The sequence below is a fragment of the Mustela putorius genome, unplaced genomic scaffold (genome assembly GCF_011764305.1).
Source record: "Mustela putorius furo isolate JIRA1106 unplaced genomic scaffold, ASM1176430v1.1 tig00003899_pilon_pilon_pilon, whole genome shotgun sequence".
In the NCBI taxonomy this organism is placed as follows: domain Eukaryota; kingdom Metazoa; phylum Chordata; class Mammalia; order Carnivora; family Mustelidae; genus Mustela; species Mustela putorius.
In genome coordinates this window covers 5209266-5231077 of record NW_025422048.1, presented here as the reverse complement: position 1 = coordinate 5231077, position 21812 = coordinate 5209266, and the positions used below count along the sequence as shown (strand labels likewise).

The window sequence follows — 21812 nt, the reverse complement described above, 5'->3', positions numbered from 1 at the left end:
CTGGTCTGACAGTCGAAAAGGTCGCAAGCACACTTGAAGTCCGGTGGTCTCAGTACAGTCCCAAATCTTGATTAAAAAGGGAAGATTTAGGAACTACTATGGAATTTTTCAAAATAATCTTTTTAAACAGAACCACTTCTACATGTTTTGGCTTCAAGTTTGTTGACTTAGCCAAGTCTAGATTGTATTTTCACTAACATTTAGCAATAACCTCTAACTCAATGAAATTTCCCATGATTGAGACTCTTTGACTTTGGGGTCACCATGTTATTTTTGAAAATGACATCTAATTGTTATTGTGGTCTCCCTGATAATGAAAGTCAAACTGTTCATATTTTAAATGCTTCCACTGAAGTTCTAAAGCATAATGTCTGTCTGTTTCCATTTTGAGAGTATTTGCTGGAATGGCTTGACATTTTTACTTCTGTAGATCATGTGGACACTACACCATTGAGATTCTTCATTTTAGATCGAAGACTTCTTTTTTCTGATACTATTTTTAAAAAATTATTTACTTTAAGTAGTCTCTACACCCAGTATGGGGCTCAAACTCACAACCCTGAGATCAAGAGTCACATGCTCTTCTGGCTGAGCAAACCAGGTGTCCCTAGATTGGAGACTTCTATTAATGAGACATCATCTGATGAATACAGGTTGAAGTTTTGAAATTAATCTGCTTTGGACTACAGACTAATAGACTTGTTTTTAATAGATGGGAGTCACTTTTGAGACTGGGTTCTAGGCCAGCTCCTTTGCTTTATATCTGGAGAAACTGTGACTTGCCAAAAGGCATACTGTGCTGTAGTTGCTACCTGTCCAAATCTGTTCCCATATTGAAAGTTAAGGTCAAGTGTCCCTTCCTTTCCTGACTTTTCCTGGATCTGCAGACAGTTCTGCCTTCTGTGACTTTTGTTACAACTATTGTCAAAGCCAACCATATGTCTTTTTTTTTATTTTATATTTTTAAGATTTTATTTCTACATAATCTCTACTCCCATCATGGGGCTTGAACTCACAACCCCGAGATCAAGAGTCGCAGGCTCCACCAACTGAGCCAGCCAGGCATCCCACATCTGTTTTGTTTTGTTTTGTTTTGTTTTTTGTTTTTTTTTTTTAAAGCAGGATTGCCATGAAGTCTAGATTTCTAGGATAGTATTGACGTGAAATAATCACTTTCATTCTTCCCTTATTAGATATTCTGGAAATCCACATATCTGGTCATCCAATGCACGCCATCCTCATCTCATACTCATACTCACTCAAAGAAAAATCCTCCTCCCATGTGCCTGATTCAGGGATCTGAAAATACATGCTTTGTCGTCACTGTTTTAGGTACGCAGGTTCTGTATGCTCGTCTGGAGTAGATGTTTCCTGTGGACATTTAGTCTTTTATCATCTGCTGCATTTTACTGAATTTCCCATAATGCTTCTTGTAGTGCACTGTGCAGAGTGGGGATGCAATGTATATTTTCCATTCAGGATGGTTTTCTTAATGCAAACAGAGTTTTTCTAAACTCCCAAGTTGGGAAGTACTCCAATGCACTGATTCGGGAGTAAGTGTGGTTATCTCACCGAGTGTATTTTATTTGTATCAGTAATGTGTTGTAATTGTATGTGGAATTATAAACACCGGCCAAGTGCCGTTTATCTTGCAGATTTTCACAGCTGAAAAGTAACCAATCCTGGGTTTTCATGCAGATGTGAGGCAAGCAAAGATCATTGGTGTCATGCATACACTGTCCACGTTGATTGGTATAAAACACTAGGCTCCATAAGCCATGGTTGTCCAACATCACTCCCTCTTTGGTCTTCAGGGTATGATGCAGTGGGCTCAAGATGCACCACAGAGCAGGCCCACGCTTAATGCCACAGACCCCTTCTTTATGATGCTATATCAAGTGTCTGTGTTTGCAGACTAATATTCTGGAAAAGCATTACGCCCTTCCATGAACCAAATGTTTCAGAGTGTCCCATAAATGCTGGGAAGATGGTGCCTTGGGACCAACTCTCAAGCTAACTAGAGATTTAACTAAGTAAGGCCCAGGGGAAGTTTAAGAAACAGGAACTTCTTGTATTTGTTCTATTGATTTTTCTGCCAACAAAATAGTGTGACCAGTTGTGGTGTTTTCAAATAAAAGCATCAGGACTTAAGTCCGCATTTAGGAGCAGTTTCCTGGGCACACGTGCAGGTGCACTTGGAGGAAGACTGGATGGAGCCAGAGACAGGCCCCAGTGCCAGTTCACCTAACAAAGCAGGAAGGATAAGGGCCAGGATTGCAAGTCGTTATTTATAATCAAACGAAAGGGTAATTTTGCCAACTCTCTGTTCTCAAATATGAGACCATCTTTCTGGTAATCAAACTATTATTCTGACACAGTTTACTTATCAGAAGACCAATTTGTAATTGTGACCAGAAAATGGAGGTTGCCTTTCAATTCATTTGAATTGCAAACCAGGTAGACAACCTATAGCTGCCATTGGCATATATTTTAAAGCAAATTCAGGCACCTACATTGACCTCCTATTTACATTTCTTTGAGGAGAAAAAAAGTCGCAAGAAAGCCATCAAAAAACACATTTCACAGCAGGCAAATTAATTGGTTTTACAGTATTTGAATGGAGGGCTTGTCAAATAAAACATGCCGTGACAGTTAATAGTGTCATTTAGAGCCAGAAAATTATTGGCTTATTTGTTATTGGATAAAAGGAAGGCAAACATTTTGTATTAGGAAGTTTTAATGTGTTTAAAATCCTCATTAGGGATTAATGGACATGCTTGCTTAGCATAGTGCCTCGTTAATTTGGGGCTAAACAGTTACTTCTGTGTTTCAATCTCAGTGTTGTTTCTTAACATTTTTTTTTTTACTTCTCTTTAATTAGATCTTGCATTTGAGTTTGGTCTCTATACCATTGGAGAAGTAGAATTAATTAATGAGATTTATAAATCTAATGGAATTTATTCTTAGCTATCGTTTCATTTTAGCAAGCAAAGAAACCACATGTAAGTGAGCACAGATCTAAGAGATTTCAGAAGTATAGAAAAAGATGTGAACTTCCTTGAATATATTTAGCAGTGTCACTTGGCATTAATAGATAAAATTGTTTTAATTAGAGTTATAAATAATAGGAGATCTGGAGAGGATTCAGTCCCCATGCACACGGCTTGTTCTTTGGGCTCATCACTGTGGGAGAAGAGCAACTGTAACTTTATCTGTGGAACCACCGTGTCATCCACTGACAATTAAGATGATCCTAAGTGCAGGGTTTATAGAGTCAAGAAGGCGCCAAGTTCATTAGAGGTTAGTCTGAAAGTGGGGCCACTTACAAACTTACAAAGCCTGTTCCACTTACATGGCTTTAAGGCAAATTTAGCTAGAAGAAAATCCAACTGAAATCTGGGTTTCTCATTTTGAAGCAGACATTTAAATCATTAGCTATGTATTTAGAAGACTGAAGTGGCTCCTTTAGGGTGAGGGATTGTGAATGTCAAGGAAAGACCTTCATTTTGCACAAGTTTGTCAGGCTCTATGAGACAAAGATAGGTATTTAAAAGGTTCTTTTATAAATGGGGTTACAACACTTAATTGAAGAACCGATAAGACAGCCTGTGGCAATGTCTTCAGAAGCTACCAGAAAAACCTGAGCTCCTCCTTCATATTTTTTGCCCCAGTGAGGAAGTCCTTGTATCTTTAAAAACCATAAATGCTTTTGAAGAACGTGTCAGTCCCAGGTATGTTATGAAAGATAATTGCATTTTGAAATATTTCATACTAAGCATCATGTGATAAATATTTGCTTAAATGCAAAATATTTAAAACAGCCCATCTTTACACAATTTGGAAACTTGCCCTTCCAGTGTTGTCTAAGAATGATCTTTCTCAGGAGGGTATGGGTTAATCGGGTTCTCTGCTTCCCTACAGACAGAGTTGAATTCATTTAGCCCCCGAGAGGAGATCCTCAAGCACTGTGGCCATATTTGGCCCTGGGCTTAATTTCATCTGGCCTTCTGAGTAATATTATGGGCTTCGCCACTGTGGGGTCCCAGAAAATCATTACTCCTGCTCCTGGGCTCTCGGCTTGTTTCATGCAGAATGAAGCCTCTCGCAGATTAGAGCAGTTGGAGAACTGTGAACTGTGGGTAATTAGCTAATCAGTGTTGGAAAGGGCAGTGCTAATAGTGGGGAGCAGAGTGTCACCTCCTCCTAAATCACTGGAGCTACTTGGCTTGCAGCTCTCCCCTTTCCCCCACCTCCTTCCTTTATCTCTATACTCAAGATATGCACACTGTCTCCTGTGTTTCCCGTGTAGCTAGCTAGCTCTTTCTCTCTTTCCCTTTGACAACTGCCAGATAGCTCTGTTAGACTTTCCTAGCAAATCCACGTTCCTGTCCTCCAAGACAACTGTTTCCTGCCTTTCCTTTCCCTTTGCATTCCCAACAGGCACCCCGCATTCTTAGCTGATGACCTTGCCACCCACTGCAAGGAGCAGTATAGACACAATCAGACTGTATCTATACAATCTATACAACTGCTGCATCTTCCCGTCTTTGATTGCTCCAACCCAACTGCTTATGTATCTAAACACTCTGCCTTCCCTCTTCTTACAATGGAAGTGTCCATGCTCCTATTTTAGGCTGTCCTCTCCAATTGAGTCCCAATGCGCTCTCTCCTTCTCAAGGACTTTGCTTTTATAACCATCCACTCTCTCTTTTGCAACACTTTTTTCTCCTCCACCCACTGGTATATAAAATGCCTTAATATCATCCCTCTTTTTTTTTAAAGATTTTATTTATTTATTTGACAGAGAGAAATCACAAGTAGATGGAGAGGCAGGCAGAGAGAGAGAGAGAGGGAAGCAGGCTCCCTGCTGAGCAGAGAGCCCGATGCGGGACTCCATCCCAGGACCCCAAGATCATGACCTGAGCCGAAGGCAGCGGCTTAACCCACTGAGCCACCCAGGCGCCCCAATATCATCCCTCTTAAAAACAAAAAACAAAAAGGAAAAAACCTTGACCTGGCCCACATCACTACTTCCTCTCCCCCCATTTGTCCTTTCCCTTTCACAGGAGAAATCGATTATCCATTCTCTACTCCCATCCTCCCACTCCCTCCTCAACACACTCCAGTCAGCTTCATGCTCACAGCGTGTCACTGAAACAGCTCTGACCAAGGTTGCCCATGACCTAGACCTTGCCAAACTCAACCGCCAAGTCTGCATCCTTATCTTACTTAATGGTCACTTTCTCTTTGAAGCGCTTTCTTCTCCAGTCTTCTGGACACTGTGCTACCTGATATTCCTCCCGCCCCCCCTCCCAGTCCCTCCTAAGAACTTATGTTTGCCTTTGGAATCCATGGCATATGATAGATCACATGCTATGCTATAAGGAAGGTGGACTCTTAGCAAAAGACACTGCAGATGTTTTTTTGTCAATGGTCTTCAGGTTCATCTTGGGACGACTAAGGTGGGAGATCAGTTTCACAGGTAAGGCCCACAGGGTGTGCGTGCTGTGTGTTCTGTGTGACTCGTTGTGTTAAGAATTGCCTTCTTAATTATTCTGGCATTGATTGGTCTAAAAATTAATTTGCCTCTCCCATGCATTTCAAAAGCATCAGCAGGAAAAGATAAAGTATATCTGGGATTTGACAATGATCATTCGTACTCCATGGAGAGAATAGTCCATGGATAGGAGATAGAGAATTGAATGTTGAGAAGTCTACTGCAACATAGAATAAAATGTATTTAGTATAACAGAATAAAATAGAAGGTGAATAAAATTACAAAATCTAAAAGATGCCCAAGAGATTATCTCACCTGGCAACGTGTCTGAGATGAAGGTTTTTCTGTGGCAAAATGGAAACTGTAAGAACAGTGGTATGTGTGAGTATGTTTGATGTTGGTATAAGTTTGCTGTCATAGACCTTGAAGAATCTGTCATGTATTTGGAGATTGTACAATTCCTACCTTTTGGATATTGTTTTCATTATGGCCTTCATGGCAAATGAAAAAGTTGGTTATCTTATGTAGATCTCTGATTATTTTTATAAAGCTATGTGAGGTACAAAACATTAGGAACTTGTGATATATCCTCTTGCATTTGTCGTGGAGGCTGGAGAATGAGGAAGTGAATTGTCCCAAACCAAACAGCTAGTTAGTAGTAGAACTTGGACACTTAAACTCTTTCCTGTCAGTATGTCTTTCTTCTGCTACTTTATTAAATCATAGTTAGCTGAAAGCGAGATGGCTGCCTTGCGGTGGCTTAGCTGCTGTACATTGTGAGAATATGCTGTGATTGTGGAGTGGGTAGGAGTATCTGGACACTCTAAAAACTCTAAATTTCTTCTTTAAATGATAAAATTCAGAAGTGAACTTGCTTCTCGGCATTCCTTCTTGACATGCTTAGATCATGCATGTTGGCCTTAACAGCTTTAACAGCAGCCATTGACAGAGTTCAGAAGCTGCCTGACATCACTCCAGTTTGTCCATCTGTAGTTTAACAGTTTCCTCTTTTACCATAAGAGATTTAGGCCTGGGACACAATTCAGCCATTAGCATGAATGGCAGGCAGTACAGCAAGAAGGGATTTAGTGGGATCGAGATCTTAATTTTAAACAGTTCTTGGTTGCAGTGCCCTAACACCCCAGACAAGACAACACTGGGTATCCTGCAGGCCCTGAGGGGTTTGTTGCAGGCCTAGAAATGTCAAAAGGAAGGGACCATGGCTAGAAGATCCATGGGTTTTAGGGCAAGCACCAAGAGCCGGCAGAAGGCTAGAAGCACAAGCAGGAAGAGGCAAACAAGGTGGAAAGTAGCAGCACATTTAAGGAATCTATGCACAAAGCCTTGAGAATGTGTATGCAGGAGGTAAGGCCCCAGGGCACCTGGGTGGTGGAAACACAGTAGCAGCAGTTGGAATGACCTCACTGTCCAGCTTGGGTGACCAGAGGAATGAGGGGTAGGCGGCCAGGCACTTCCAGATAGGCTCTTGGTTTCTTAGGGCAATCTTGCTAGATGTGTACCTTATTTTTCTTTAAGACCATAACCCTGCTCCCCATTTATAGCTCACTCTTCTATAGAACTAGTTATTACACCAGATAAATGAACAGTGAGCTAATGGCTATTCAGAGCTCACTGAATTAAGTACTCTTCACTTGAAATTCCATCTGCCATTAGGTCCTCTCAGCTGATGATGGGCCTTTCTGCATATGCATCCCGCCCTTGCCCATGCCTAATGTAATCAGGGACAAGATGTCCTCATAATGAAGCACATCACCCGCCCTTCCCCCACTCCTTCCACCCTTACTCCCCCTTGTCTCTCTGTTGTCTTACCCCCTCAAGTTCCCTCTCCAGCCTCCTTTGTCGTCTTCAGGGAGAGCCACCAGATGGAGCAGCAGCCCGAGACTTGTTATACATTGGGCCCCTGGATAGGCTTTTCATAATTAGTTACCTGCACGGGATGTTTTGGGGGCCAGTTTACAAGGGGTTCTAAGTCTCAATGTGATGATGCCTCGCCACAAGCCTTAGAGGCGACTTGGGATAGAAGTCGGGGAGGGAGCTTACGATGTACATCTCAGCCCCATAACCACTGTAAGAGTGTACCTTGTATTCCCCTCCTATAGACACTGAAACAGAAAGCCAGGCAGGGAAACAAATGCAGAGAAGTTCAAGTACCACAAAACAAATTAAGTATCAAAGCTGGGATTAAAATCCAAGTCAGCCCAGCTTCAAAGAGTGTATTCTTTTCACTACCTCTTGATGCCCCCAGAAAATATAGTAAATTATCTCATTTATTTGCTCAAATAAATAAAATGTAATTGCACTCACTGCCTTTTTAGTTTTGATGCCATGGAAGAGTCTACATAAAAGGTCATTTTTTTTTTTTAAGCCGGCCTGAAATGGCAAGGACATTAAATTCCTTTGATCTTTATGCTCTACTTTTGTTTCTTCTGTCTTAGAGGGAACCATGACTACTAACTTATTTTACATGGGGTATTTGGACCATGTGACTCTCTTAAAAATGGACGGGAAGCAGTATTTGAAAGTAAACTCCAAATTTGTGGGCACCCAGGATTTCAGCTGTATTAAAAAGAAACTGGAAGATGAGCTGTTTAGCTGTACCATGTAACAGTTGTGAAATCTTTTTTGTTTTGATTAAAAAGTCCTATTACCTGAGGACTTCTGTTGGCAGCTTATGTAATATTAACTGTTCCTGTTTAATCAGGGCCTCATGAATACCAACTAGAATAGGGATAGATTAAGGTGAGGCAGGAAGCAAGGGACTGACAGATCCTAATGGGAACTGGGTTTGTACTTTTCCAAATTGGAGACCCAGGATTCCCTAGGTCGGGTGGGGAGATCAAGGGATCAGAACTGCAGAGGCTCCTCCCCCTTGTTTTTACAAATGACAGACCGTGGGGATTAAAAATTTTAAAAAGCCGGCAACTCATTTGGTAATGCAATATCATAACCTGACTTTTCGTTCTATTAGTAATGCCACATCAGGGGAACTCCGTGTCCCGTAAATCAATCATGGGGATAAATGCGGCAATTTGTTAATGAAAATACAAACGGAATTACTTCAGAAGCTGCCATGGATGTCAGTCATGCATATTGTTTGACTGGGCCGTTGGCATGGTGTTTGACACTCTGTGTCACTTGCACTTGTTAGGGGAATGCAAGCATTCGCTGGCAATTAAACCTGTGACTTTTGAGTTTTGCTTCACGAAGTCTTTGTCAAGGTGGAATATGCCTGGAATCATGAGCTTTGATTGCCAGATATTGTGGGACAACCTCAGGGTGCTTTTAGGGGAAAAGAAAAAAAAAAAAGAATGACCCTTCTCTTGCAGTCCCTTAATAATAAATACACTGACAGGCAGGCACTGAGCTCTCCCTGGCCCCAACCCTGGTTAATCATGTGATGATCATTATTCTTTTAATGTTTTACATTAATCTCCATGTTTTCTATTAGTGCTAGCTGCTGCTTATGTCTCTCAATGCCACAATCAGGGTATTTTTGATATCTTGTATTACCCTAATCGCCAAGAAGTATGCTCCAAACTGATTAATTCTGGAATGATTAAAACATCCTATGCAATTCATTTATTGTTGCTGCAGTTAATTGAATATTTGATGATTTAAAGGTACCCTCATTATTTCCAAAGATATGTATTTATCACCAGGCAGATGATCTGTGCGTGGTCTTTCTGTGGGTACATGGGGTGGCAGACTGCGCTGTCACATGCCAAGAGGGTAGGCACTTGGAAGGGCTCTCCATCAACGCCCCCACCTGCCCGCCGTGTGCCTGCCTTCCCTGGCCCTCAGAGGACCTGTGCCCAGCACGAGAGGGTCATCTGGGGCCAGGCGGGAGAGCACAGGCTTGCCTCTGCCACGCGCAGCCTGCTCTCTGCTCTGGGAGGAGGGGGCAGAGAGGGGGATGGAAAGGCCGCTGCAGCTCTGAGTGGTTAACTTGCGCTTTGCGGACTATCTGAATGCTCAAGGGTGGATTGAAAGAGAGGAGAAGGTGGCTCGGGAATTAAGCAGCAGCTTGGCAACTCAGCGGGCAGCAGTTCTAATCCCCGTGTCACCACTAGTTCTCTTAGTCTCCTTTCCCACCTGTCCGAGTGACTCCAGAAGTACTGCGAGAGGAGTGTGTGCGTGTGTATGTGTGTGTGTGTGTGTGAGAGAGAGAGAGAGAGAGAGAGAGAGGAGGGGGAGTGCCACTGGGCAAAATTCCAGGGCTGAGCCCCTGCCTCAGTGCAGCTGTCTTCAGTGTGCAGAGTGACTCCCCCCAAACCTGGAGTGCAGCTCCGCAGGGGATCTCAGAGACTGGAGTGGCCTCAGGTGGCTCCACCACTTTTCAGCCATGACAGATCCTTGGTCTCTCACTCCCATGTGGAGTGAGGACTACAGTGGGGACCTCGGCAGCTGGGAGCTTCTGTCGGACATGACTCTGTCCGTGAACCCGGTAGGTACCCTCTCCCTGCCACCTGATCAGACCTCCTGTTCTGTATTGTCTATTTCCCGTGTAAATGTTTGTCTTCTCAGTTTGCATGGAGTCTCAAAGCCAGAAATTATGTTGTCTTCAGTGTCTTCAGACCCTCCCCCTTGGCACCATCCTGAGCACAGTGTGAGCTCAATCAGGATTTGTTGTCTAAAGAAATAAATGGGAGAACTGATGAATAGGCGGCCGGGTGGTAAATAACGATCCTATTACCCTTGTCAGGACTACCTTACAATGTCTGTCCTGGTGGGTCTCTAATTGTTTGTTTTGCCATCCCATCCAGACATTTAACTCCCAGAGAAAGAGGCCAAGTCTCAGAGCTGTTTGTATCACTGCCCCCCTGCAATGCCTAACACTATTCTAGGCGCAGAGGAAATGCTCCGCTGCTTAATTCAAAAGCACTTGCAGGGGGAGAAGCATTTGCTGCTCAAATGTAGCTGTCTTGCAATGGAAAAAGCTGTGGGGCAGGGCTAGAGAAGTTTGCAGGACTAGTGACTTCATGCCAATGCTGGATTCCGGGATTTCTTAAAAAGAAAAAAAATCTGAACACTCGGTGTGGACACAGACTTATTTGACTGCCCTTGTCAGCAGTCCTTCCCAAACCTGAGTGCTACTGACACCAAGAAGTCGTTATTAGATTTGCTGCAAAACCCCAGAGTTGACAACTCTTTCTATTTTGACAGCAGATCCCCCATAAGGAAATAGATACTTTATAATATCAGGTGTAGGGATGATATTTGCAGGGGGAGAGAGTAAGTCAGTTCTTTCCTGGAAAAGATGAGAAAACTCAACTTAGTAATAAAGCAGTGAGGAGAACAACAGGACAAGGGGTACAAAGCACGTTTACATTACTTATATGCTGCTCACAGAAACCCTGTGAGATTTGAAAAGAGTGGGTATTAGTATGATGGCGATTTTATTTTATTCTACTTTATTTTACAGTTGGGAAAACTGGAACTCACAGGGGTAAAGTTACCAAGTCCTGTTCCCAAGTGGTAGGGCTGGAACTCCCACCTAGTTCCTTATACACCCAGAAGCAAGTGTTCTTGTGGTGTCTGCACATTGCTTGAATGTTTTTCTCTGTGGTTGGAAAATTAACATTATGTTTTTTGTGTGGGAACAAAAAGAGCAAGGGCCTTTTTCCGAGAGCGGGACATACATTTTTAGCCCAGGAGGCCCACACAGACAGAATGCAACAATGATATTGAAGATTTAATTCTGCTAGAATCATTTTGACCTTTGGCAAAGGTTATTTCTTAGAAGTTCAAGGACTGTCTTGGAAAATACAGTTACTAGAGCATTGAGCAATGGGATGAGATTGTATCTGTGGTTAAAACTAATCCGTTGAGTTCTGCAATACTGCAGGGCGTTAGACATCTGCCGGTGCATGTTCCACAAACACTCATTCTGCATGGAATGGTGGTATTTGATGATTGGGAAACAAACAAACAAAAATCACAAAAACTAAAAAGCCCAGAATTCAGCGGTCAAGAAAGTTGGGAACATGTGTTAAACAGTTAGATAGATGTCTTGGAGCCTTTAATTCGCACCATGGATTTCCACATAGGGGTTGGATGGCAGTAGTTCCCACACCTATCTGGACAGGGACTCTTTAATTTTGCACAACTAGTGGCTGTGAGATGGTCTTAGGGAGCGGTACACACAGTTTCAGTCCTACATGAACTATGTGATTCCTCCTATTTACCTTTCTCTTGAGTGTACAGACTCCATGAGGGAGAAAGCTGTGTCTCCTTTTGCTTTTCATGGTACCCGCGCCTAGCATAAGGCTGGAGGCATAGTCCCCGGCCCTCAGAAAAGTTGTTGAATGAACGAATGTACTGTGCTAGGCCAAAGCATACCCATAGTTCCCTATTGCGGACCTGCATTTAAGGTCCTCTGGAAAGTAACGCCTGGCCCTCTTTTCCTGCCTTTCCTTCTACTGTTCTTTCTACCCAGTATTAGAATGTTACTGTGCTGGGAAAGAGTGACTATATGATGTATCATCCAAACTGGGACATTTGTGAGGGGGATCTGTGAGGGGAAAAAGGAGATACTGTCAATAATGACTCCAGGATAACAGGTGTAAACCGGAAGTGTACCGAGTACTGGATAGTCCCTCCTTTATGGGGGACTCTTTCTCAGCCTGCCTCCCCCACAAAGGATTTTATGCTTCTGAATCAGGGACTTTTACATGAAGAAGGTACTGAAAAAAATGCAAGGTGAAATTAATACCACTACAGCAGTGAATTTAATGCTGAATTAAGATTTGCTGATGGTTATATCAGGTTTTCTTGCAAATTTGAGGGAGACTGGGGCCATATTCTATTTTCCATTTCCCCAAGTAGAGTTATGTTCATCCTTCAGTCTATTGGAGTACTAGGGGCTCATCACCTAATTGCCCCTGCGAGATATTTGGGATGTATAGTCTCTGTGACTGTGCTGTCTTTAGAGGACTGACATTTCACCTTCTGAGGCAGTGATTTAAAGAGACCAAATGTTCTCCTTGCCAGAACTGGAGGGAAGCAGAAGTGACAAATTGCAGTCCTGGAGAGGGGGAGGGTATGAAGGAGAGAGAGAGATTTGGGGGATGCCTGCAACTCACACAGGTGATGTCACACCCGGCAGACCTTTCTTCGAGTGGTTGTCCCATGCCCACATCCCCCGCCAGTCACTGCCTTCAGACTGGTGCCTTAGTTTGGTGCCGGCTTCTGGCTTTCACTGATTATAGAGTCCCTGGAGGATAAATCCATGTGCCAGACCTGCAGTGAGTCCTTGGGACATTTCTTCGAGTTGCTTGAATTTTGATTGATCAGGAAGATGTCACGCTGGGAAAGACAGCTCATGGGATTCACTTTGTATGGTTGTGAGATGCTCTCTCAGTGCCAAGGCATGCCTGCAATTTACACAGGAGTCTGAAACTTGGTGTTTCAGATAAAAATTGCAGGCAACTGGTTAGACTCCTAAATTTGAAAAGAACTTAATTCAATCATAGAAGTATGTCCTATAGGCCTCATGTTTTTAAAATCTATGATTATGAATAATATATTAAACTGTGGCAAAGGGCCAAATGGGCCTTCAAGATGAGGAAGTCGAGCTCCTTCTTTGGATAGATGAGCAAAGTAAAGCCTGGGTGATGGGGAGGGTGGGGGGAAACAGCCCAGCATCCCACAGAAAATCGGTGTCGGAACAAGCTACTCTCTTTCTGCACCTTGCACTATGGTCTTCCTGCTTCATTAAGGCAAAACAAAAATGGCCACTAGCAGATACTTTCAGCTTTGTACTTAACAGGGGAAAGCTCTATTTCCTTTCTTTACAGTTTTTCCTACCGTGTAAACTATGATAGAACAAGCTTCTCTGAGAGTAGCTAAATGATGCTTAATTTCTGTTTGTTTATTTTATTTTAGGTAAGCCTTCCCAGTGATCCAAGCTGTGTTGAAGAAATCTTGCGGGTGAGTTTAAACCTTTATTCCTGTGCCTTTTAATAATGAAGCAATCTATCTGCTTCAGCTGTTTCAAGTAATTACTGTGCTGTTTCTGGGAGTATCCTGGTGGGGAATCCTCTCATTCCACTTCAAGACCCTTCTGCTTATACCTCCTGGCTCATTTCTCACTTATCCTCTCCCCATCCCTGGCCAAGCTAGTCTTGTCATCTCCCCAAGCTTTTCTTTCATCCTTGCACCTTTCCTGGTCTTTCTTTTGATTTTTTTTAAATTTATTTTTTATTTATTTTCAGCATAACAGTATCCATTATTTTTGCACCACACCCAGTGCTCCATGCAATCCGTGCCCTCTATAATACCCACCACCTGGTACCCCAACCTCCCACCCCCCCACCCCTTCAAAACCCTCAGATTGTTTTTCAGAGTCCATAGTCTCTCATGGTTCACCTCCCCTTCCAATTTCCCCCAACTCCCTTCTCCTCTCTAACTCCCCATGTCCTCCATGCTATTTGTTATGCTCCACAAATAAGTGAAACCATATGATAATTGACTCTCTCTGCTTGACTTATTTCACTCAGCATAATCTCTTCCAGTCCTGCCCATGTTGCTACAAAAGTTGGGTATTCATCCTTTCTGATGGAGGCAGAATACTCCATAGTGTATATGGACCTCATCTTCCTTATCCAATCGTCCGTTGAAGGGCATCTTGGTTCTTTTCACAGTTTGGCGACCGTGGCCATTGCTGCTATAAACATTGGGGTCCAGATGGCCCTTCTTTTCACTACATCTGTACCTTTGGGGTGAATACCCAGGAGTGCACTTGAAGGGTCATAGGGAAGTTCTATTTTTAATTTCTTGAGGAATCTCCACACTGTTCTCCAAAGAGGCTGCACCAACTTGCATTCCCACCAACAGTGTTAGAGGATTACCCTTTCTCCACATCCCCTCCAACACATGTTGTTTCCTGTCTTGCTAATTTTGGCCATTCTAACTGGTGTAAGGTGGTATCTCAATGTGGTTTTAATTTGAATCTCCCTGGTGGCTAGTGATGATGAATACTTTTTCATGTGGCTGATAGCCATTTGTATGTCTTCATTGGAGAAGTGTCTGTTCATATCTTCTGCCCATTTTTTGATAGGATTGTCTGTTTTGTGTGTGTTGAGTTTGAAGAGTTCTTTATAGATCCTGGATATCAACCTTTTGACTGTACTGTCATTTGCAAATATCTTCTCCCATTCCATGGGTTGCATCTTTGTTTTCTTGACTGCTTCCTTTGCTGTGCAGAAGCTTTTGATTTTGATGAAGTTCTTTTGAGACTCCCCTCTTTTGTTAGTATTATCCCCCTCTTCAAGCAGCCTACCCTAAATCTTGGGCTTTCTGCTCTCTGGAATCTCAAGCCTCAACTTCACTGCTGCCTCCCTTGCCAACACGGGTTGAAGAAGGTTGTGGGGGTTGCAGACTTGTTTCATCCTTGCACAAGGATGAGGGGACAAGATGTGGGAGGGTGGAGGGCAGTGAGAAGGAGAGACTTGAGAGAAGGTAAGCTGTATGACCTGTTCCCAACGGGAGGGAATGTGTATGTAAGAGTGACAAGAGGTGGCAGTGACCTCTCCAAGAGCAGTGCTTAAACCAAAGGCAATACCAGAGCCTAGCCTGGAAAATGGGTCTCCCATCTCTAGCTGTTAGCACCATAAGGCAAGGCAATGTGGCACGTGAAGAACGGGAGTCATGGCACTGAGTCCCAGGGCCAGCCCTGCTGTTTGTCACTCTGCAGTTTGGACAGAGAACTCCATCTTTCAGAATCTCCATTCCTTGTCTGTGAAACAGGATGATAATACCTGTTCTAATTCCCTTTGAAACCACCAAGAGGTAGAGATGCTCATTATTATGATAAATGATGATCAGTGTGGCCATGAAAAAAGCACACAGTCTTGCCCACTAGGGAAAAGAATAATCTGTGTGCCATTGAGAAGTCTGCCCCCCATCCCCACACTTACCAATGTGAGGAACTCTCCCCACTTCTTCCTGAGACTCCCCGTGCTGTGTTACCTTCTGTGACAGCACAGCCCAAGGAAAAATAAAGAGGACAGAGTTGTTTATTGTCAAGTTCACCTGGCCTCCAGTTTTACCTGTCGGGGATATGCGTGCCGCACTTTCAGCCTATGAGCATTGTTACCCACAAGATGATACTCTGATCATAGATGAAAGTATCTGAATTGGGGATATACTGGCCAATTTTTACAAAAAGATCTATTTATTTTAGAAAGAGACAGAGAGAACACGAGAAAGGGGAGGCAGAAAGGGAGAGGGAGAATTTCAAGCCCACTCAGGCTGAGCACAGAGCCTGACATGGAGCTTGAACTCATGACCCTGAGAACACAACATGAGCTGAAACCAAGAAGCAGACACCCAACTAACTGAGGCATGCAGGTGCCCCTCTATGCTACTTTTGGAAGCGCTCAGGAATCCCTCTGTCATCTTTCCTGGGGCCTAAGGGTTGGAGTGGAGGGTGGGCAACTGTTGAGAAATCCACTGGCGTGCTCCACCTGGGGACCACAGCTGCCTGTTCCTTCCATTGTGTGGAGATGGTCAGATCAACAAGAGACACAAAATGCTTGCTCATGTGTGTGTTGGCTGCATTCCTGAAAGAAAGGTAACACGGCAAGAAATCTCTTCCTCTCTCCCAAATGAAATCAGTGGTCTTTTCTTAATTCCCAAAGAATGTGGTTCCCATTTCAAAACTTTCACCTAATTGGTCGCAATTGGAATCTCTTCTTAAGAGTGGCCTGGCCCTGGGGTATATGGGGCTCCCACGCTGCCCCACTGCCCAAGTGAGGAGAGCCTGGTGAGCACCTGGCGGAGGCTGGGGGCCCCTGTCTGCTAGAGGAGCCACTTAGAGAAACAACAGAATGTCACTTAAACAGGAAAGAAAAGAAGCAGGTTGCCTTAATAAGCTCGTAAAAGCTAGCACCCTTTGAGGAGGTAACAAAAGTCCTTCTGTTCTTGAAAGAGAATCTAGGGAAATGTCTTTTTTTTTTTTTTTTTTGAAGGACTGTAGATTGTATAGAATCCCGGGTATTTTTCAACAGCATCATTAATGAGTTGGCTTTCCTTCATTGAAGAATGACTGACATGTCTCATGCTTAGAATAAAAATAAGCATTCCAAAGTTTATGTCCTAAATTTTATGAGTAATTCTTAAATTTGTATAGCCCACATTGTGTGGCACAACAGGTTCATGGTCATGTTTGTTTGAGGGCTGTGGAGCCCAGCGGATAGTTCCACAGCTCTCTGTGTGGCCGTGCTCCCCAACTGCCTCCTCCCTGGTGGGTATGGGGGGGGCTTTTCCCTTCCTTTTCCCCTCCACCTCTCTCTGACACCATCAGCGTTTTTCAGATCAGCCAAGAGCAAGGGCACATTCTGCCTCATTAAAGCGTAGCTGTGGGGAGGAAGGGGTTCTGGCCCTGGAGTAGGAAGCCCTGGGTCCCTCACTTTCTAACTATGTGGCTTCTCGATCTCTTCGTGCAGCAAACAGGGGTTAATAACTCACCCTCCCACCATACGACCCACCTGCAGTGAGAGAATCATTAAAGTGTGCGCACGGTTTGCGCGGGGAACATGGAGAGCTCCGTCTGTTTGCTCTCTCAACTTCCCCACCTCACTGATCTCCCCCCTTTTTGCCCTCCACAGCCCAGCAGGCTAAGCATGCAAACCCACTTCATCTCCCCTGGGGACAGACTTCTTTTATAAACCAACTACAACAGAACTGGTCTCACCCCTCTCTCAGTCCCTCAGTCCCCAGGCAATGGAAATACTTTTCCCTAATGCATTTTATTTTTGCCTCCTTTTCCAAAATGCTGTTCCAATTCAAACTGGTTGGCTTTCTTTGTGCTCCTGCTTCTCATAGCATCTTAACCCACCTCCTCTGGTCTTCCAGGGCTAACTTGACTGATAGGGTGACCATATTTTTCTGTGGCACATGACTGCCTTTGAAAACACTTGAACCACATTACGTTATTTTGATAAGAGGAAACATGGGGTAGTCCCTATTTTTTTTCAGGAAAGTAAGGCCCAGAGAGTTTATAAATGACCTGCAACGTGGGTGAAGCTAGGTTGTGGTGGAAGCAGAAAAGGAACTTGGTCTGCATTTTACTATGCCAAACCAGCCACCACCCTCTCACAACCCTCTGGATTAAAAAGAAACAAAACAAAACAAAAAAAAACTGCCCCAGATGCTGGCTGACTTAGTCCTAACCACTCTAAGAATCCCACCAAAGCAATGGAATTTGAGCAGGCATCAGGAGTTAATTCTTTCTTCCTAACATTCTGAATATATTCGAATATCACGTCAAATAATAAAATAATAACAATGGCACATAACTGCCACTGATAAAAAAATAAGAGCAATGTGCCATTTCCAGGCAGAACACTTGAGAACACTAGGTTGCGTACATCTTGCGGCAGTCCTAAAACTCTGCATCTTGAGTCTGTGATAGCGCAGCCCAAGGAAAAATAAAGAGGACAGAGTTGTTTATTGTCAAGTTCACCTGGCCAGCAATTTTACCTGTTGGGGGTATGCATGCCACATTTTCAGCCTGTGAGTGTCGTTACCCACAAGATGATACTCTGATCATAGATGAAAGTATCCGAATTGGGGATATACTGGCCAATTTTTACAAAAAGATCTATTTATTTTAGAAAGAGACAGAGAGAACACGAGAAAGGGGAGGCAGAAAGGGAGAGGGAGAATTTCAAGCCCACTCAGGCTGAGCACAGAGCCTGACATGGGGCTTGAACTCATGACGCTGAGAACACAACATGAGATGAAACCAAGAGGCAGATGCCCAACTGACTGAGGCATGCAGGTGCCCCTCTATGCTACTTTTGGAAGAGCTCAGGAATCCCTCTGTCATCTTTCCTGGGGCCTAAGGGTTGGAGTGGAGGGTGGGCAACTGTTGAGAAATCCACTGGCGTGCTCCACCTGGGGACCACAGCTGCCTGTTCCTTATGTACACTAGGTCGCGTACACCTTGCTACAGTTCCAAAACTCTGCATCTTGAGTCCCATTTTGCAAAACAAATACCTCGCTATGCATTTGGCCCTTGTTGAAGCACTCTAGTCCATTCTGCCTTCCCCAACTGTGGTCTCCTTTATGACTAGTATCATGATGGCATCAGCTACCCATTCCTTCCAGCTGCCGTTGTTTCCCTGATTCGTACAAATCCAGTTATGCCAAAACAATTTCAAGTCATTTTTCAAACAGACCAGAAACCACCAACCCACAGCACCTCTCCTCCAACTGCCCTTCTGCCATAAAACATGCTGTGTAGATCCACTTGTCTTCACTACTTGTCAAGTACATTGTTGCCCTAGTCTAACATTTTGCAAATCAGAAACATCAAGGTGGGTTCCTGGGTGGTTCAGTGAGTTAAGCCTCTGCCTTCAGCTCAGTTCATGATCTCAGGGTCCTGGGATCAAGTCCTGCAAGAGCTTCCCCCTCTTTCTCTGCCTGCCTCTCTGCCTGTTTGTGATCTCCTCTCTCTCTCTCTCTCTCTCTCTCTCTCTCTTTCTGTCAAATAATAAATAAAATCGTAAAAAAAAAAAAAAGATAAACATCAAGGTGATGATGGTCCCAGACTGTGCACCTGCTTTGGTCAGTGCACCATTTGCTCTTTCAACTCAAGCTACCCTCAAGTCCAAACAGAAATGAAAACTAACAATAACTCTGGTGGTGTTCTGCAGTTACAATTCATCTATCAGATAAGGGACTCTGAAGCTGCTCATATGTAATAATATGGGCCGCAGCAGCTTCTCTCCTGAGCTCCGCGGGGTTTGATGGGTCCTCAAGTAATCATTTCTGGAAGAGTTCAGCCAAGGAGAGCTGCATGCACTAAATGCTACTAGCTGAGGATGGATGTTCAGTGATTATTTGCTTGGCAGTGGTATGATTTATTTGTTCCTCGCAAGAATTTACTTAAAAATATCAACAAACTATCAATTAAGTCCTTTCTTGAGTCAAAAATGCAGATAGAGCATGTCTCTTAGCCCTGACACTGAACAGATTGTGTTTCCTAGCAAAGTACCTTCAGTAGTTGATAGTTTCATAGTCTAACATCTGTAAGCGTAATTCACTGTTTATGGGGAATGCTGAATTTGCTAAGATTTACGGAACTTGATTTGATAAACTGTATAATATTACAGATCTCTCCCTGCCATATGGATCAGGTTGGTAAACATCGACATGGGTACCTCTTTTGGATGACGGCATGATCTGTGTTTACAGCATTCTAAATTAGGGCAATTCCACATATTAGGTCTGTGTTTGGGTGTACAGTTTTAGCATGGAGAGATCTTACCAAATAATTACAGGACGACTGTGCACAGTACTTGCTATTTTTTTTTTTACTTTTAAAAGGGGAAACAAATGAAGAAGCCCATCTTAAGAATGAAAAAAAAATGGATCAGAGAACAAAATTGGTCGATTATCTCTGAAAGGAAATTTGATTATATTATCATAACTATGCACCATAATCAAGCACCTTTCAGTTGAATTTCTTTGATAAATTTAACCAATAATTAGGCAATTGATTTTATATCCTGTCAAATTAATGTATAAATAATTTTCAAATTGGAATCATGCAAATGATTTTCTGTATAGCAGTCTTAAATACTAGTCCTTCCAGAATGTTTCAAAAAGCATCTATCCTATTCTGGTGTGGACTTTTAAAATTATAGTTTCTTGAAATAGTAATGTAGTGTTCCATCCAAGAAAGACAACAATTGCTAAATATAATTTAGACTATAATTAATGTTAACATTGATGGTGTCAAATAAATGAACTAACTACTGATTGCACCCTCTGCTATTCTGATGACTAGCTCTTACCTAATGACATTGGGGAATATGTAAATTTGTCAGCAGGTGAAAATGTCCTTGACTGGGTAAATTATGTGGAGTATTACCTTTTCTGAAGCTAATTCAAAGCACTAATGGACTTAATACGTAGCATGCATATGTGAGGTGAGCAATTCATGGGAGCAAATTAGCCCATAAGAGATATTAGCCATTATTTGCCTCCCAGTAATCATTCTCTCTTTTCTCAAACACAAACCAACCCAGAAGAAAGATGCTAAATTTAATTATAACAACTATTATGTGAACAGTGTATGTAAGCCATCCAGTATGCTTCCAAATGCACTTAGAGCCTGTCAAGCAGTTTAAATATTTTCATGTGGAATCTAGGGGTTTGCAGCCAGTGTCTGATGTGAATTTTAAATGGTTATACAGACGTCATTGGGAGAATGAGTAACGTGAGTAATGAGGTGACTGGCCCAGTGATTCATGGGAACCTGTCAAATGTGGGACATGTCAGGGAAGAGATGATGTCAAATACCAGCAACTTAGCAACTCAGCATTTAGCTGTCCAGGGAGTGAACAAGAGTAGCCCCTTTAAAGTCACCAAGTCAATATATGAGTCCCTGAATTTTGTAGGTGTGCTATATAAAAAGAAGTCTGTTTTCTGACAACCTGTTTCCTTCTGTGAATATGGTGATTTATTATTTTCTATTGAACTGAATGAAAGCAGGTGAGAATTTAAGCCATGTGTAGAATTTACACCTGCTTTCTGTATCTTGGGTGTACAGAGAGGGTAATGAAATAGTGTATTGGTTTGCCAAAAAGCAGGCTAGGCTTATCTGAAAGAACTAATAGCTTCCAACTGTTGTTTGAGAACCAACCTCATTGTCCCAGCTGTGCTAGTGGGATTGGATTGGAAAAAAAAAAAAAACGTAATGCCAGGAGGTTGGCCATTGCACTTGCATCTGTATAGATGTAAGATAAGTGTCTCTGGAAAATACATTGAGAGTGAAGCCTCCCAGATTCCATTGGTAGGCATCTTCAGTTTTGAAATGAAAGAATAGAACAAAGCTCACACCTTCTCCTGTTAATTGAAAAAAGCATCATGGGGAATGAGGAAAAAAATGTGAACCCCACAACTGGTCTAACCAGAAGACATACATAAGCCTAAGTCATAATTTATTCTGTGAAGGTCAGACAGGAAAGAATCCAAAGGATGGTTCCCATGGTCATGGCTCTAGAGCACAGCTGATGATTCACTGCTTTTAGGATAAGTAACACAGGGGCACCTGGGAGGCTCAGTAGGTTAAGCATCCAACACTTGACTTTGGCTCAGATCATGATCTCAGGGTCCTGGGATGGAGACCCACATTGGGCTCCCTGCTCAGTAGAGAGTCTGCTTGTCTCCCTCTCCCTCTGCCTCTCCCCTTGCTGTGCTCTCTTGCCCTGAGATAAATAAATAAATCTTTTAAAAAAAGAGTAAGTGACATACCATGAAAAGCAAAACCAATATGGAAATA

General features: G+C 43.0%; 1 protein-coding gene across 4 annotated transcripts in view; it reads left to right on the top strand.

The window, feature by feature from the left end:
- The window catches only part of AFF2 (AF4/FMR2 family member 2), a 453773-nt gene that overhangs the window by 273114 nt on the left and 158847 nt on the right, over window positions 1-21812 (top strand). For all 4 annotated transcript variants that reach the window (XM_045068128.1, XM_045068126.1, XM_045068127.1 and 1 more), the window contains exon 4: window positions 13403-13447. In XM_045068128.1, the coding sequence (XP_044924063.1) occupies window positions 13403-13447 (45 nt within the window). The remainder of the gene's footprint in view (window positions 1-13402; window positions 13448-21812) is intronic.